Source organism: Nothoprocta perdicaria, unplaced genomic scaffold (assembly GCF_003342845.1).
Source record: "Nothoprocta perdicaria isolate Ctin4 unplaced genomic scaffold, notPer1 scaffold_289, whole genome shotgun sequence".
NCBI classification, from domain to species: domain Eukaryota; kingdom Metazoa; phylum Chordata; class Aves; order Tinamiformes; family Tinamidae; genus Nothoprocta; species Nothoprocta perdicaria.
This window is the reverse complement of record NW_020455520.1, coordinates 250,383-268,499: the sequence shown is the minus strand read 5'-3', so window position 1 is coordinate 268,499 and position 18,117 is coordinate 250,383. Positions and strand designations below refer to the sequence as shown.

General features: G+C 50.2%; 1 protein-coding gene across 4 annotated transcripts in view; it reads right to left on the bottom strand.

Moving 5' to 3' along the window:
* The window catches only part of DGKD (diacylglycerol kinase delta), a 39,274-nt gene that overhangs the window by 16,001 nt on the left and 5,156 nt on the right, over positions 1 to 18,117 (bottom strand). For 2 of the 4 annotated variants that reach the window (XM_026041585.1, XM_026041582.1), the window contains exons 3-14: positions 10,021 to 10,125; positions 9,738 to 9,870; positions 8,774 to 8,880; positions 8,106 to 8,231; positions 6,999 to 7,101; positions 6,332 to 6,494; positions 4,502 to 4,610; positions 3,670 to 3,809; positions 2,876 to 2,960; positions 2,205 to 2,299; positions 2,002 to 2,101; positions 1,576 to 1,849 (exon numbers count right to left, since the gene is read on the bottom strand). In XM_026041585.1, coding sequence (XP_025897370.1) covers positions 1,576 to 1,849; positions 2,002 to 2,101; positions 2,205 to 2,299; positions 2,876 to 2,960; positions 3,670 to 3,809; positions 4,502 to 4,610; positions 6,332 to 6,494; positions 6,999 to 7,101; positions 8,106 to 8,231; positions 8,774 to 8,880; positions 9,738 to 9,870; positions 10,021 to 10,125 — 1,540 coding nt within the window. Of the gene's footprint in view, positions 1 to 1,575; positions 1,850 to 2,001; positions 2,102 to 2,204; positions 2,300 to 2,875; positions 2,961 to 3,669; positions 3,810 to 4,501; positions 4,611 to 6,331; positions 6,495 to 6,998; positions 7,102 to 8,105; positions 8,232 to 8,773; positions 8,881 to 9,737; positions 9,871 to 10,020; positions 10,126 to 17,956; positions 17,997 to 18,016; positions 18,061 to 18,117 lie in introns of those variants that run through there. The other 2 variants (XM_026041583.1, XM_026041584.1) reach the window with 2 other exon arrangements.

Here is an 18,117-nt window from a genome sequence, read left to right as displayed (position 1 = left end):
GAACGGTGCTGCAGGTGGTGGCCTTCCAGTTATTTGCCTTTATTAGAAAGTGCCAGAAAGTCTACTCAAAGGGACACTAAATGACAAATCAAACTGGATTTCTGTTTGCTTGATCCGTACTGGGATAACGGGATGCATCATTTGAAAAGGGGCACTTAGACACATATAATCTCGAGGGAAAAAATACTGTTGATAAAAAAAATAGTAAAACCAAGGGGAAATCAGATCACACACTTTGGAAGAAGAAGAGCAGCTTGGAGAACTTAAATACATTTGAAACATAACTGGAATTTGTGCAAGAATCAAATGTCAGTGTATTACAGAAGAAATYCAAACCTGCCTTGCACATAGGTTGGCAGCCCCTCTCCAGGTGCACTCTGCACGCAGCCCTGAGCCCAACCACACTGCTGTTCACAGGGGACAAGCCCCTTGCTCTCACCAGGAGGCTGGAGTTCCTCTCCAGTATCCACAAGGCAAATCAACCACTGATCCAGCAGATCCTAAACTCCTTCTGCTGGATTTAAGCAAATTGGACGGGCTCCTCGTGGACTCCAGCAAGTCCCAAAGGCTGTATAAGGTCGTGGCAGCAAAGTGGGGCCAGTAGCGAGGTCAGGACCTCTCCTTCATCAGCAGCAGCCCCTTGGCTCTGCTCACATCAGCTCAAGCCTTCTGCTCCAGGGCCTACAATACTGCGATGCTGTAATAACTTATTACATAGTTTTCTTCACAGTGCACACTTGGGTGTGCATTGATGTCACATCTCTTGTCACATCTCTGACTTCAGCACTTTTATCTCAAGTAATACGCTGTTAAATCATTCCTTTGGTGTAAGTTAAACCACACTGAGTTAATGACTAACATCTGGGGAGACTGACGCCTTTGGAAGGAAATTAGACTTTGAGCTATAGGTGTGTGGGGCTGGGGAGAGATAAGAAGGGCTAAGATGTGGGAGAGGGGGGCACCCACCTAGGAAGTGAATGCAGGAACAGAAGTGATTTGCATCAAAAYGCAGCATTACAAATACTTTCCCAGTAACTGAGCTAGTTTAAGAAGTTCCTGCTTTCTCCTGCCCCTAAGCTACAGTTCAATGCCCTTTCCGCTGTACCACTGTGCTGTTTTGTTGGGCTCCACTATAAAGAGATTTCTGAAACAATCCAAGCTAAAATATTTAGAATATTTTCTTCCCAAAGCATTTTCAGATGCATTTTACAGCAAGGCCACACAAACAGCTGTGCTGACACAACTGTAGCGTGGGTGGGGAYGGACAGGAAATAGAAATGAACAGAGTGTATGAGGGCAGCACCTTCCTAAACCAGGCCTAGGGCAGAGAAMATGCCTTAACTTTCAGGCTCAGCCCTGAGGCAGCAGTTCAAACAGGTGGGCTTGGCAGAGGGGACACTRAACTAGAGAGCCAGGCTCACAGGATAACTTCCCTGTAGCTCAGGAAGGCTCTGGTTTAAAAATCCCACTCCCCTCTGGGATCAATGGGAGGTGTGTTTCTCAGAGCACGTAACCAGCCACCGGCTGGCACAAGCCAGCGATCCACGGGCCCTTGCAGGCCTCCCGGCCCGTTACCTTTCTCTGCGTGCTCTATAATCTGACGGATGGCTTTCTTCAGGCTGTTGGCTCTCAACATGAGCTGCTCACGGGGGCGAAATATCTGGGGCCGTGCAGTGCATGACGAGGCCACAGAGCGGTCACTGGAGGAATCACAAGCACTGCCCGAGCCATCACCATCCTCTGTCTCCTCTGCAATGGTAGGAGGAGGGTTTGGCAGAGATGAAGATGCTTGAGATTCATCGTTCAACGTCTTCAGCAGGGAGTCCAGCTTCTCCTTCAGGATAGAGCACTACAAGGCAAAGAAGAGGTTGAGCACAACCAAGAGTGGAGTTGGTAGCTCATTCTTTCAGTGCTTGCTGAATTGCTGCAGTCTGACTTCTCTGAAAGCAGAGCAGATTTTCCACTCCARCTGTATAAAAACGTACAACCTCTTCAGTTTACCTTCCTGGCCATGACCTCCGATTCCTCTGAGCTTTCAGTTGCTTTCTCATAAGCCTTCCCTACTCGAGCCACAAAATCCTTCACTGTCTCACAAAGCACCCTAGACAAAATAGGTAGGGAAAATTAAGTCACACAAGGATCGTCACAGGACTTTCACGGTGTTACTTAAATCCTTTAAGACCACTTCTCTTGCAAGTACTCACTTGGCTGAGGAGATGACCACTGAGTGTTGGTCAGAAGTCAAAATTTTGGACAGATGAGCAGCCACGGAGTCTTCATAGAAGAGAATCTTCTGCACCTGGTAACATTCAGGAACAAACCACGGGAATGCTGCTTCCCCACCTTACCACATATGCCGTGTATCCCTGGCTCTCCAGAGAGGATCTATCATTCTGCGTTTTCTTTTTGGTCTAGAAACGTTCTCTGATTCAGAGCTCAGTTACCCAATGAAGACCTGAGTCTGATGAAGAAACTGATTTTGAACCTAGGAATCMTCAGCATTTCAGATCTTAAAATCCTGATCTAGCAGGAACCTAAACCATTGGGCTTTTAGGGTTCCTGTGATGACTGTTTCTGTGACACAACGTCATGTTAGCAGAGAATAACCAACCACTTTCCTGGCACCTCTATCTTCCTCTGTCCTGTTCCTTCCTCTCATTCCCATCACAGTAGTTGATTCTGGTAATCCCACCTCCMGTTTCCTCTATAACACTTTAATTTTAAATCCTGGATTTAAAGTCCCAGGATTTTTGTAGCTTCTACCACATCCACATCATGGCTCAGGCTCATCTTTTTGAGCCTAAATCAAAGCCTTTATCTTATCCGTTCTGAGGCTTTTGCAGCCCGTTTCTGCCCTCTGTATCTTGCGCGGTACCTCTGAATCCTCACTGAAATCTTCAGTGACTGTGGAGGTGGAGGCCTGGCGAGGGAGTTTCGTTTCGTACACCATGATGCTCCACCTGTTGAAAAGCAGCTGTCAGTACAAGGCAGACAACAACCTCCTTTATTCTAAGGACATAAAACCTCCATCGGAAGAACTACACTTTAACAAGAATGTGACTGATAAAGGGAGGCTAAAGGGATGCACAGAAACTGCAGAGGTTGGAACACTGTGGGATGAGTCTATGAACTAGTRTCCTACAGCACAAGGACCACCTCCGTCCTCCCTTTCTCCCAGAAATATTATGGGCATTACTTGACCCAAAGCAACAGTTGCCAAGATGTAACTCCAAAGACAAGACATATTTTAAATGTATAAAGATACACAGAATATATAACAAATAGTGGTAGAGATGCCCATTTCTTCTTCCAATTTTCTTTTCTAAGTCAAATTCAAAATAAATTGCTTCAAACTTACCAAGAGAGAATTTAAGAAAATTTAAGAAAAAAAAAAAAAAATCACAACTCTAAGACTGCCAAACTCGGCTGACCAGAACCCTGGAGCACCAGGGAACAGGCAGGACATCAGAGTGACAATTTCTCTCCCTATTATTTCGCAGAAGCGACAGAGAAGGCARGACTGCTTTCCACTGATGAAAGCTGACAGATAATTATCAGAAAAAGCAGTGACTTGATCTAGTAGGAAGCGCAGCAGAACCGCCCAACCCTCCTCAGAGGCAGCTTTCACACCAGGCTCSCGCAGGGCAGGGTGTCGTGGTGGCTGCTCACCGGTCCAGCATCTTGGTGCTGGCTCTCTCCAGCTTCTCCAGGATCTGGGGGAGCTGGGTGTCGTCGTCGCAGGCGGAGCCCCAGCCCAACACGCGTGCCAGGTCGTTTCCTGTTCCCAAGGGCAGCACGCCCAGCTGGCACTGCAGCACACAAGTGAAAACAAAATTCACGCTCACATGGGAAAATACAAGCTGCAAACAGCCACAAGCAACATCACAGGCTCCTCACAAAGATCAGAGTGTGAGAAGAAGGCAGCTGGATGGGGAAAACAGTCAGAAGAGCACACAAGTCAAAGACTTCCCTCTGCTTTTAAGTTGTTCACTGAGAGGAGTGTGCTACAGCTACCCTCTGGAGCACCTTGCCTAAAACAGCTTTCTGCACGTCTTCGGTGCTGTCATTTAACCATGAGGTGGTGCTGTTGGCTTCTTGGTAACACCAGCAGAGCCAGCTCCAGAACAAAATGGAAACAAGTCAAACCCCTATCTTACCTTCACTCCAAGAAAGTTCCTAGCTATTCCAGGACTTGGAAACAACAACATGAAAATTAAAGGGAAGAGATTAGGGGCATATCCCTGTGGAAGTCCTGGTTTTCTAACTGTGGGCTTTCCCAGAGCCAGTCCCTGCTGCAGCTCCTAAGAGGGAGCAGTGGAAGAGCACTGGACAGAGGGATAACTACTCGAGTGCTGCTTCTTGCAGGAAATCACTGGTGGCCTCTCAGCAGTTTTAGTCCCGCGCAAACGACTCCTGCAAGACGACAGCCCTTGCGGACACCGCTGTCTGCCGCTTCCATCTCGCACCCGGCCAGGGCTGCGACACCTCCCGGGACAGGTACCTGCTTGTGCAGATTGAGGCTGTCGATTTCGGAGAGCACCCAGCCCACGCTGCCATCCCCGCCGCACACGAGAATCCGGAAGGTGTCAAACTTCTGGAACAAGCGTAAACTAGAGAGGGTAAAGAACACAGAAAAATCAGGMGAGACGAACAATCATCTCTCTAAGAAAAGAAGGATAAACAATCTAGGTTGCGAACAGGGCAGATCTGCTTGCGCCAGCCCTGACTTTGCAGTGAGTACAAGCCACTGCCGGATCACAAGCGAATTCACATTCACGATTATAAGCATGGAATTACAAATTACAATGGCTGTTYCCTATAGAAACCCGTCCCAGGCAGACTCCCCTTCCACAGCACGGCACTTCTGTCTAACAGCAGAAGAAACAACGGTGTGATAGTCAATCCTGCACTGAATCAATTCCCTCTTGCAGATTTGTGGGGTTCAGCCTGGCACTTGTGACCGCTGGGAGGCTCCGGTGCCAGCGCCGAGGAGCCGCYGGCGCGGCGCTCCCGGGGGGCGGCACGGCCAGGGCTCCGTCCCGCGGCACGCGCGCGGCTCACCGGCAGCACAGCGCCGCTTCCTCTGCTCACTCTTCTCAGAGCACAGGACACAAAGGCAACCTCTCCTTAAGCTGCCGAAACTGCGCTCCTTCCTACCTGCTTTTCTTTCCTTTCCGTATATATTTGTGCTTGTTTTTATTACCTAAACGGTACTTGCTATAACATACAAAATTGCATTTCTTTAAGCACCAGCGACACAAGGTAGTTTTCAGAAACGATGGCAACTTATGGCACAGTTTGACTGACACAAGTTTAGGAGACCAGCTACTGAGCAGCAGTTCTACCATGTTCCAGAATTTACTTTGCTTTTAAATGAACAAACAGAAAGCTAGTTTGGATGCATTTGCAGCTGCTTGACAAAATAAATCTCTCCCCTCTTTCCTCTCTACAGTTAGTCAAAAGGGGAGGGGAAAAAAGAAAAATATTTGAAGTTTTCTGTAAACTCTCCCTTAGCAAACACACGCTTTGGGCGGCGTGCGGCGGCTCTGCAGGCCAGCACCTTGCAGTGCGCTAGGGCAGTGCACTACGTGCCTAACGGGCACTCAGTATAAGCAGCATTCATTCAGGAGAAAGTTACTGCAGTCTGTGAGTCACTGACCCWGGGAAATCCCTAAGGAGCAGGCAGAGGGATGTTTAGGGAGTGGACTAGAGACCAGAATAGAGGAATTTCTTCCCCAGCTGTCATTATTTTATCCATGGGTATCCCACTGAACTGTGGGGAGAGAAAAAAGCTTGAAATGTCATCTAGCCTATTTCTTGTCCCCCAAACAGAACCAACTTTGCACACTCAGTAGTAAACACAAAGTAGCTAAAAAGAAGTAATCATTCCAATTTCTCATTTTCACAGTATTCATGTGATTCCTGCAACATCTGATTGCTCACTGATTAAACCAACAGAAACACTCTATCAGCCCATCACGATGCCTATTGCAGACCTGTTTGCTGACAAGTGTTCTTCTGGATTCAAGCTTTCCACGCGTGGTCTGCTTCCAGGTAAGCATTTCTGCAGTTTCCCCCAAACCCCTCAGGCTGTTCTGCTATTACCGATGAATGGAAATAATAACCTTGGTCAGCACGTTTGGTTTCAGCTAATCAGTAACACTAAACACAGAGACGATAAACCTCTCCAAACTTTCCCTGTATCCAGTTCTCCCTGAGGACTAGGTTCCTTGTTACATTTGAGGACAGGCTGAGACAGGCTTATAATCATATCACCTGTGTTTTCCTGGTAGTTACAAGGAACCTCTGTCTCCACAGATTAGCTGCTTACCCAAGGTGAGGTCCTCCGTTCATGAGGTCAAAGACCTGGGCTGGATTCAGTAGCTGTTTGAATCTTCGTAGAAACTTTACTCCCTGGTTGTCTCCACTTTTTGAGTTGACAAAGACCAACAAAGGGCTTGTGCAAGAGGGGGGACAAGTAGCTTTCCAGAAACCTGTGTKGGGCAAAAGGAGGAGGGGATGTGGAAAAGCAACCAAGAGACATGAGGCTGCCCATGGGGATGGGGTGAGAAAGGAGAATCTGCCCCGCTAAGCCATCAAGTCAATAATTTCCTTGGACTTCTGACGCTCACAGGGTAAATGCCAAACGCGCTCAGCCCTGAATCCAGCATGAACCACACCTCACGCTGCCAAGTGTCACCCTTATCTCCCAGCAGCTTGCCAGAAGGTTCAGCTTTTCCAACCTTCCCAAATTGCTTCTGCAATATAGTTGCTCACGTTAAATGTTTACAGCTTCAGCTCTGCAAATGCTGATGTTAGAGCGTAATAAACTGAATGCAAAAGCAAAGCACCAGCCCATCACTGTGCTTCAGTAAGATCTTCCAACTTCCACCAAAAGAGGAATTCTCAGTTGATAGAATCTGGCATTCACAGTGTTTGTGGAAAGAACAGTGACCGAGGGGAAGAGAGAACAGGCACAGCTTCCAAGGGATACTTACCATCTGAATCGATGCTGTTGAGAGCAGTAGGAGGGATAACAGATACTTTACACAGCCCGAGAGGGCACTTAGTTGGCAACAACTCTTTACATGTTGTGTGTACCTGAAATAAGAGAAATAAAAATCAGTTTTAACCCTTTGAGGCACTGCTGAACAGCTCGGAAACTCACCCAAYGAGAGATTCTAAAGAAAGAGTGAAAAACAAAGAGGGAGAGAGCCCAAACAAGTGTCAAGCAATACAGCTACTTTAAAGAAAGCTCTAACAAGAGTCTTCTGCTAATTTGCTTCTCTCTTTCCATTACTGTATATTTCTTATGCTGTAAGAATTTAAGAGGCTAGTACTTTGAGTGACGAGAGGATCAGATAACAGATCATGTGGCTTTCAGAGCCTTCAGGCACTCTGCTTTCAAAATCATAGTCTAAATTGAGAGATCAACAATAAAAGCAGGAACCAAACAAAAAACTGACAATTCAAKAAAACAAGAAAGCAAAAAAACAGAGTATAAGGAACACTAGAGGTAAGAAAAAGAAGGARCAGGTAATAAAGCAATCCCTAAAAAGTAAGCACAAAGTAAAGTTGGGTATTTCATTCATTTCTGTTACATGAACACTGCAAAGGACTGGGCTGCCTGGGGTTTTGAGGTTTGGGGTTTCTTTTCCCACATTATAAACTCACATGTTGTGATTCTTCCCTTATTAAACTTAGAGACAACTGGAAATATGACAAGATCTGTATCTTGCCTGAAGTGATTGGGCAAAAGAAAACCATTGTAGTAGTATGGAAAATGGCCATCATTAAAAGAGCTTAATATTTATATCATCTTTTTGCAATGTATTTTCTAGAAATGACAAACAGAGTCTCCTTGGAATACAGTATCTCCTATGCCTGAGGCACTGATTCAGATACAGTGTGATTAAATTCTTCTATGGAAGCTCATATCAAAAGAAAAYGAGCTTCTGAAGAAGACACTTATTTCAAGTTTTACTGATGCATCGTAGTAGTACTTCTCAGCACAAATAAACAAAGAGTAAATGCCATTAAAAGAGCACACGGCAGAGCTGATCAAAGACTGTCCTTCCACCAGCGGCCAGGGGCCCACAACTCACCATGGCTTTGCACCAGAGGCAGCGCCAGTCCTGCAAGCGCAGGACGCTGCCGCACGTTTTGTCACACACGGTGCACTTGGCGCTCACGGGCAGGTTTCCTTCCAGCCACTGATGGGGCATCGAGATCTGCAAAGGGCACAGAGGGGACAGCCCGTGTGGACCYTCCCGCGAGCAACGCAGAGGGCACGCCACGGACCGCGGCACTGGGACACGCCGGCAGGGAACTTCTCCCGTAACAAAGACAATTTCTGGAAAGCATCTCASTATCTCCTGGGCATTTTACATCAAGCTGAAACACGAAGGGACCAGAGGACTTACCTCAGGCTATGCATGAAGCCTGCWGTAGAACCTGCACTTGCCTCAGATGCCCCATAAGGTAACGTTTCCACTGCTTGCYTTTGCAAAAGCTCAGACCATGTTCCCTATGCCTCAGACTACTGAAGCTCCAAACCCCRGGTCTATTGCTCTGCAGGTATCTCTTGGTGGTACGGAAACCTCAGCAGCTTGGTGGGACTATTTACAGTCCCATTCTACGACAGTAAATGCTTTTCCAACCTCACTAACACATAGAGAGAATCTGCCCTTTGCACAGTGCAGAAAGTTGTACAGAGCATGTGCCAGAGCTCCCACATCAAGAAAAGGTGAGAAGAATTAGGACTAATACCTACCCCATCTTCATCCTCAATGATATCCTTCCCGATGGAGGCCAGCGTTGTCCACTTGCAGTTGTTGGTTGCCCGCACAGCGCAGCGCTTGTGCGCTTTGAACTTGCACACTAGAGCGAAGGAAAGAATATATTAATCCTGTCCCGGAACATGCCCCGTGGAGGGCTGTGCGGAAGTGCTCCCAAGAAACCATATTTGGCTCCAAAAGAAAGCACGGGCACTCACTACACTGCCAGAACCATCACCTCCGAGCACACTGAGTCAGCTGAGCTAGCTATTAAATCCTGCCTCCTCACTTTCACCAGTTGCTTGTACACAGCTTAGTTATCACCTTGTTAAATTTGACAGGATTTATACAGTCATATGCTCCTGCATCCCTTTACACAGTGTGGGTGTAACCTCGTTCACACTAGAAGTATGAGCTGCGAGTAGGCAGGCACGTCTGCTATGCTCAAATGGAGCAAGAATAATCTCCTGACATCCAAACATTTAACAAGGATGTTTTTATAACCAAGAACATCCTTATGAAAAGGAATACTCTTATATTATTCCCCTTATAGCCCTGTGTTGCAAGGCTACAGCCTTTGAAGCAGGGATGGTAGAAACCAATGTGTGCCAGATCCTTCTCTTGCCTCTGCAAAATGGGAAGCAACCTACATAGATGAGCAATTGAGGTCAGTAACATAATGAAACTTTGGTACAAGGAGAAACCCAGGCAGTTCCATCTGCACATGAGGAGGAACTTCTCCACTGTGAGGGTGCCCGAGCCCCGGCACAGGCTGCCCAGGGAGGCTGGGGAGGCTCCTGCTCTGGAGGTCTCCCACACCCTCCTAGATGCCACCAGGTGCCCCGTGCTCTGGGTGTCCCTGTTGGAGCAGGGGGCTTGGACTGGATGATCCCTAGGGATCCCTTCCAACCTCAACCACTCTGGGATTCTGTGAAAACAGGAGAAATAAGCGGCTGTTACCTTCACAGGAGAGCCCGTGCGACGTGACTCCGGAGAGCGCCTCCCGACACACGTTGCAGTACGTTGGCCGYGCGTGCGAGCAGGCGTACCAGTTATGCATCCCTGAGAAATGGTCCATGCTGTACTGGGTAGACTAGCAAACAGAAACCAAATATATTAGAGCACGATCTACAGGAGAGGCACAAGAGTTTTCTTTCCTTAAAACTCAGGCAGTCAGAAGAGGCACAAATAGACTGTTCTTTACTTGGGAGGAGTAGGGTGAAAGAGCAAGTTTCCTGGTTACCTCAAAGTGTTCCCGGTTCTGTACAGTCTTCAGTGCTGCAATCCAATCCTCCATCTCCTTCCTGTTATCAGCACAAAGAATGAGCTTCCGACATGGAGTGATAATCTGAAGGGGAAGAGAAAATTAGGAGGACGTGTTCCCAGCAGGACAGCAAGGGACGGCGAGAGGACACGTTGCTACTCGCCTACCCTATCGAAGCTCCTTTCRGAGGCAACGAGCTGCAACAGCAGTTCAATCCAACCAGGTTTCCTTTATATCCTAACCCAGCTCAATTCCCTTGCTAAGGTTACAGAACCACAGAGATTTTATCTCTCGTTCCCAACAGGGAACTGAGTTAGGAAACATCTCTGAATACACGAAGAAGAGCACAGGACAGAAATGAGAAGGGTGATTCCCATCCAGCCGGCTCAAATTAGACCAATACGGAAGCGGCTGCAAGATCCGGATAAAAGAGAAGCTGCATTAAGGTCAAGCACCATTAACAGAAATAAAAATCCCTTCTATGTCAACTCCAACAACCTCCAGCCGCCCAGGGTGTCTCTACCATCTGCTGCACCATGTGAAGCACCAGATTACCACAAACTCAGACTGCGCTGGGTTCATGCGGCCGGGCAGCTCTCACCACAGGTAAGCAGAGCCCCAGAGCCCATGTTTTGTCACCGAACGCGAGGAAACCACCCACACACCCRAATACCTGGCCCCCACCGTCCACCGGTCCTCTCTGTGCCTCTCTCCTTATGATTCAGAAAGCAGATTAAAAATGAGCACCCCGGAAGCCGAGCATCCTGCTGCTGCTCCCGTGTCTCACGGCTCCGGAAGGTCAGCCAGAAAGACACCCGGCGGAGCTTGCCTTTAGACTCCATACATCTCGGGATATGGTCAATTTTAGAGTCCCGCTCGCAGCATCCATCTGCAATGGCACCAACTTCATCCCAGCACCAGCAAGAAGCCCGACAGACGTTGTGCATAGCTCAGGTGTGGAGCCAGAGACATTTTCCAAGCAAAGGGGGCCCTACACAGCTGGGAGCACAGCTCTGGTAAGCACCATCCTACASCAGCTGAGCGACCAGAGCTGGGGCAGCTGTTGGCAAACAGAAATAAATATTTACAATTTTGTAAAAATCAAGCTTTGAAGGATGCCTTCTCTCCCCTGAAATTTCCTGTAATTCCCTTCCTGATAAAATGTGCTTGCAAAGGAGGCAAGCCTGAGAGTCTCCTTTTTGGCTTGGGCAAAAGGAAACACGGGAGGTTAGAYGGGTTTTCATCAGAAGTCTAGCAGGGCAAGACAAGAAAGGCTATGCTCTGAGCCACCTTTACAGAGTCTGAGAGCAGTTCTTGGGGGAGAAACACTGACACCTACTCTTGCTGCCCCGATCAGAGTCACGGCGAGGCTCCATCTCACGTCACAAAGGGCATTTTTGCCACTTCCAAAAGAAGACACAGCCTCTTCCCCCGAATCCCTTCTGGAAAACGTGGCTTACAGCGAGCACCGTCCAGCTATTTTTTCTGTTCCGGCTGCAGCTTTTGACTAACATCCTGGAACGGCGTATTCCACAGGATGACGACGCACTAGGTGAAGTAGCATTTCCTTTTATTTGTGCTAAATTTACCAAACAGTAATGTCATCCAGCGACCTCTTGTTCTCATGTAAAGCGAGGGCACAAAAACAACGCTCTGATTGCTCTGCAGCTAAAATGGGGGGGTGCTTAAGATTTATTTATAATGTCCTACATTTTTGGCCTGCTGGAAGGCTGGCAGACCTCTGAGCATTCCTGCCCTGAAACAGCTCAGAAGTTTATCAAGATATGAACAATTCTATAAATTAAAAGTGCTTGCTCTTCCTAAAAAGGCATTATTAAAGGCTTGCGTATTTGGTGCTTTCTGGGGGCGATTCTGCAGGTTCAGGCCCTCGGAAGGAGCTGGATGCCCAAGGCCCCGAGCGCGGCGCACGCCTGGACCGGACGCTGCGGTCGGGCAAAGAGCAGCTGCCCATTATCCCATCAATCCCAAAGGGCCAGGGGGTGGACGGGACAGGCAGGAAGGTTTAAGGACATTTACACACAGCTTTAGTCACTGCGCGGGAGACCCCAGAACACAGGTTCTGGGGAACTCGCCGTGACAAACGGCTACCAGCCCGGATGCTTCTTTGCAGACACTTAAACGCCCTCTCAAGCCTGATGAAGCAGCTCTCAGTTTTCAAGCCCGTAAATGATGCACAAGAGCTGTGCAGATACGGAGAATCCGCAGCCCTTCGCAGAACTTCAGCTTCACCTCCCCTGGCTCTTCTCCCTACAGTACATGCCCTCTTACCAGGCTGCTAATCCCTCTTCCCAAAACTGGTGCCACTTCTGGAAACAAACGTTGTTACTAGCAGCTCAACATGCACCCCCGTCCAAAACTAACACCAAACTTATTGACATTTAGGATCAGGCCAGCTGGCAAACAACAGAGCCAACCGAGGAAAAATTCCCATTTCACAGGCTAAAAATGGACTGGATGTCCCTGGATGTCCTTCCCCTGCAAACAGCTGTGAATAATTGGATCACAAAGGCAGCCCCTCAAAAAGATGCCTTGGATTAGATCAACTTTTTAAAAGAAATCTGCTACACTTGGTCCTATAGTGTTTTCCTCTTCTGTGCGTGCTTCTCCAGCCCTGAGCAGCAGAACAAGCCTCCTTCCCTGTGCTGCTGCCACCAAAGCCAAGCCACCGTCCCTGCTCGCTTCCTCCTCCTGGATCTTGGGGCTGCCCAGAAACTCCTCAGCAAAGCAGGGCCCAAATCTGCACAGAGGCTGTTCATTATCAGAGGGGATGTCTTGCGGTGACAGCAGTGACCACAAGAGACAAGAAAGCAAGTTAAGATCACGCTGGCCCAGTCGCCGAGATGGCTGAAAACATGCTGGGAGTGGAAGGGGGCACGAAACTCTGCTAAATATAGTTGCTCTGATGTGACACATTTCTCAACGTAGCCCAGAGTGGGGTATGAGAACACCTGCTCATTGCAACTACTTCCTTTTACTCACATCCTGCTCAAAGACAGGGTAACGTTGGAAGGTGTTAGCCTCAGAGCCCTCCCAGACACCCCAGAATATCTCAAACACTTTGTGATTTGGGGAGGAGGACAGCGGGCTTCAGAAGACCAAGAAACTGCAACCAGACAGAATAGAAGAGCCAACAGGGTTAGGTGGTGTTGCTAGTGCAGGCCAAAACGTCAGCTTATCACACAGGGCAGAGGCAGGGAAACGTCCACTAGCTGTAGCTAACTATAACAATTCTATCACCATACCAACTTCTGTAGGCTGGAGCAATGTCCTTGTTTCTCATGAACTCCAAAACTCCAGGAAGGAGAACTCTCCAGGAAGGAGAACTGGGTGAGACTACACTGAGGAGCAGCCATTAATCTCCTTTGGCTCCAGTTCCAGCAACTGGTAGTTAAACAAAGAGMAGCAAAGGTAAGAATGTCCCACCCGTGCTCAGCGTCAGCAAGACCCCTACGTTAGCAAGGCCAGCACACGTTTCAGACAGGCGACCGCACAACGTGCMGAGGAGAGAATGCTCCAGGCGGGAYGTGYGGCCGGAGCAAGCGCCGCTCCCTCAGCACATCTACCAACGCAAAGGAAAACAAAACAGGGCTTTGAGAAAGGGAGGAGAGAGGAAAATGAAAGTCCGAGTCCCAGACTCAGACCAGTCCTCCGTGCTGGGAACGTTACGCCAGCTGATGCCGGAGCCGAGCCCGAGGGCGGCGAGGCCAGGCCAGGCAGGCGCGGGCCCGCAGCAGCMGCCGGCTGGGAAGGGAGAGCAAGCACCGGGAAGCACCACCGCGCAGGCCCCGCGCGTCCTGCTGGGCCGCGCGCCGCGGCCCTCGCCCAGGCCTGGCAGGAGAGCTGTGCGGCTACCTCACGGCGGCGATGGGTTAGAGCTCCCTGCAACCAGCCATGTYGCACAGCACCTGTAAACCCCAATACTCCCCACAGACACCTGCACCAACTGGTTTTAGTCAGAAAATGGATGTTTCCCTCAAAGGGAAGGAAAGAGGTTTTCACGCAAGACTGCAGGAATGCTCTAGTTTCGTATTATATTTTTATAATGCAAGATTAGAGAAACCCTCATCTCCATCAAACCAAATAAAAGGTGGATGTCCTCATCATTGTACCAAATCCTGCTTTTTTGGTTTGTCTGGTTTTTCATTCCAACATCTTCACAGATGCTCTAGATGCCCAAACATTTGGCCATCCCACACCTTGTATTTAATCCCTGACTTCCACGTGGCTCTTTTACCTTAAGTGTTAATCTGAAAAATCCAGCAACAGCTCAATCCCACAGAAAAACAGGCACGTCAAGGGCTTTTTCAGAACCATATGTATGTTTTTAGACTGATTTATTTGGTGACCCATACCTCATTTGCTAGGGGCACCTTCCTTCTTCGAGCACTGTCCCCGACACGCTGCTGTGACACTGTGCCCACGGACACAGCTCCCGTCGCTCCTCCATCCTCCCGGGCTCCTCCAGCCTCTCCCTTCCCCGACACAGCAGTGGGAAAGCTCCCCAGAAGAAGCATTCCCTGGGAAAATGATCGTCTCTCCTACCAGGGTCACATTCCTCCACGCTTCTGGAAACTCTGTTCCTAAACAAGGCACATTCTTGTTCTTGGCAATCGGTAAGAAAAACACAGACGAGGGGAGATTCTAGGACTTCTGCAGCCAGTTAATTCACTGTCAGAGCCCAGAATAGGCAGGATGGGCCCTGCCGTGGTACTGGCGCCCCACGGGTGCAAAATGAGACGGTTCCGGTAACTCACGTGTATCGGTCACTCGAGATGTGAGGCAGGGTAAGCCCCATTTGGGCACAGGCAGTGCTGCTCCTCCAAGTGCCAAGGCATTTAGGAGAGCCCCGTCACCAGCTCTGCTCCCATTCCGCGCAGCGGATGCACATGCATCCTTCCTCCACCTGCTTTCCAAAGGATGCAGGCTGGTCCGGAAAAGAGCTCCCAAACAGAGCTGCGCTACTCAGTGAGCACTGTGCAACTGCCAAGGTAAAGGGTAGTTTCAAAAAACCTGCCTGCTTCTTCAAACAGAAGCAAAACCACGAGGAACAGAGGGGCAGGTCAACGTTCCCCAGCGCCAGCGCTGCTGTCTCCCGTGGTCTCACGGGAGCAAGGCTAACAGCTCATAAATTACTGAATTGAGCAATAAAAGGGCTATGGTAGGAGAATGACCTGCTACTGACAGCTTATTGTTTGCCCCAGCTCCTGCTGGCCCCCGTGTGCAAGYGAGGTGGGGAGCTGGAGCGCAGGGAAAGCAGCAGTTGGAGCAGCACCTCGCGCCGGCCAGCAGTCACACACAGCGTCTGGAAACCATCCCCAGCACCGCGGCGAGGCGACGGGCAAGAGGGCAACTCTGAGGACCCTGCTAGGAAGCCTCTCCCCACCCCGTCAAAAAGACCAGAGGGAGGATGTGCATAAAAAAGGTCTTTTCCTTTACGTAAACTCTGGTGTAAGTTCAAACCTAAGGCCTTCTCACAAGGCCTCSTTGCCCACAGAATCTGCCTTTGCGTCCTCACCTGGATGCGGAAGAAAGATGCTGAAAGCTGCAGACCCGCTGGGGAAGGTAGATTAAGCACGGTGCAGCGTGTGAAGGTTATTGAGAACAAACAGCAGCAGACAAAAGCTGCCAGCGTTCAGGCCCAAGGGCAGTAACAGACACCAATTTCCAAGCAAACTGCTTTCTGGGGAAACAAAAGCTCTTCACAAACAGCCACCTTCGCTCTCCATCCCCCTACTTATCCCTAGTGCCTAGGGACTGTCCCTATTCTCTAGGAGAACCCTCCTCTTTCAGCCTGACCTTTTCCTTCAAGTAGCTTCAGCTTTTTGCAAGAGCCCTGGCCCGCTCGAGGTCCCTGTGTAACGCGGAGCTGCATGCCCAGCTGGCTGCCCCCAGAGGCCTTCGAGCAGCCCCTTCCCCCGTGTTACCTCCTCTCCCGCGTGYGGCCCCGCAGCTTTGGCTTCCCACGCGCGAGTGGGGCGACGAGCGGGGCGACGAGCGGCTCCTGCACGACGCTGCAGCAAGAGCCCGCGAGCCCCGGGCATGAAAGACTTTTAAATGAGTGTTCACACTGACTAACAGTGACTCAGAAAGCTCTGTTTACCAAAGGGCCTTTTCTCAAGCAGAAAAAAAAAAAAAAAACGTCCTGTCGGCTGGATTACAAACTACTAAAATAGCCCAGGCTTTGAAAGGGCAGCAGTGCAGCCAGGAAGCGGGACGGGGTCGCGCTCACCGGGTGCAGGGGAGCGGGTCCAGCAGGTCCCGACTCCAGCCCTCTTTGCAGCCCTTAGCAGAGGACACTGTGCCAGCCGCCAGGACAAACAGGCAGAGCACGGGCACCGTGCGCCGTGCCGGCGGGGAGCAACACCTTCCACAGGCRGGAACGGGAAGGGATACAGCCCCGGCAGAGCCCTGCCTGCCACGCGCACCGCGACTCCATCCATCCTAGAGAAGATCCGATCCTTTCAGGAGGGTGCAAAGGATGGGAAGAAGCACTGCTTGCCGAGACCACCTTAGCTGATCTCACGGGCAAACACAATCTCAGCAGGGAGAGATTTTCCCAATCCAAGCAACGGCAGTGAGGAACCATCTCTTCCCCAAAACCTCTTGGTTACTCCCTGCCACACAACCAGATGTATCCTGAAAACGGGCAGCTCTGCAGCCTGATGAGCCAACTTGTACCCTTGGGCCCCACCACCCCTGCACAAGGAGATTTCCTCCCTCACACGAAGGCCGCTACTCCCTGAACGGCTCTTTCCCGGCGCTTCTTCCCAGAGGGGCTGATGCCCCACGGACAGCTCCACGGGCAGCTGGGCAAACGCCACACGGATTTCTGTGATCCTCTATCAGCCTGAGCTCGAAGTCCAAGCCTGGYGTTCTGCAAACAGCTCATAACAAAAAGTTCTTATATTCTTTCTCCTGATAAAAATAAGTCACGTGCTCGGCAGCTTATATTTTAAACTAGCACTACAAGCCCTGAGCCTGGTTCCACTCGCTTCAGCAGTGCCTCGCAGTACTGCACACACACAGCAGACCTCCTACCCGAGACGAAGCTTCAACAATCCCTCTATCCCCCAGCCAAACTCTTCAGACCAGACTCCACTGCCTTCGCTTGCTAAGAAAGACAACTAAGGCTCACGATCCAACTTGACCCAAAACCACAGGAAAGGCAGAGCACTTTCATTGCATTGTGAAATGCACTTGCACACATCAAGAACATCCCCTCGGCGGCAGCAGCCGCCTCGGCCCTTGTACCTTTTGTCGCAGTTCAAGCCCTTCCCTTGGGTGCTCAGGACAGGCCAAGTGCCCCCAAACTGAAGTTCCCGCTGCTTCTCCCCAGCACTTGTGGGTCCTGGGATGGGCCGGAGCAGCTGTGACAGCAGACAGGCACCCAGGCACACACAACCTCACAGGACACAGCCGGCACCTCTGCTCCCGAGCAGCTCAGTGCTAAATCACAGGGTGCTAATGAAGAAGTGTCCCTCAGGCTGCCACGTGCTGCAAAATGTCACCTCTGCTGCCCCTCAGCGATGAGAAGCTGCTCTCCCCGCTACGGGGAGCACCCGCAGATCCACAGTCCTCGATCCATCACAGCTGTCGCTGCCTCAGGCCACGCAAGCACTGTGGAAGTGAGGATATTACCCTAATCTGAACCTTCCTCTCTCCTTTGACACGGGCTGCGGTGAATCACCAGTTAGTAACTACTGTTTCTCAAGCGATGGGTGCAGCACTTCCGATGGCAACATGGGCACATTTCCCCTGAGGGCAGCTCTGCAGCAGGGACCTGGACRCCGGCGCAGACCCAGGCAGTCGGCGGAGCACGGCGAGGGCTCCCGGGACACACGCGAGGCATGCTCACACGGGCACGCGTACTCCAAAGCCGTGGGACCCTGCTCACCTGCAGCAGGTGCTGGTTTCCTCAATGCCCAGCTGAGAAAACTCAGATTTCTGCTCTTACCATTCGCGTTCAATCTTCCTCTAAACTAGAGTCCAGAGCAGCCAGCTCCCTCAGGAAAACGCTAAGCAGGCTGACATGCCATTAATAGGATAGTCCCCTCT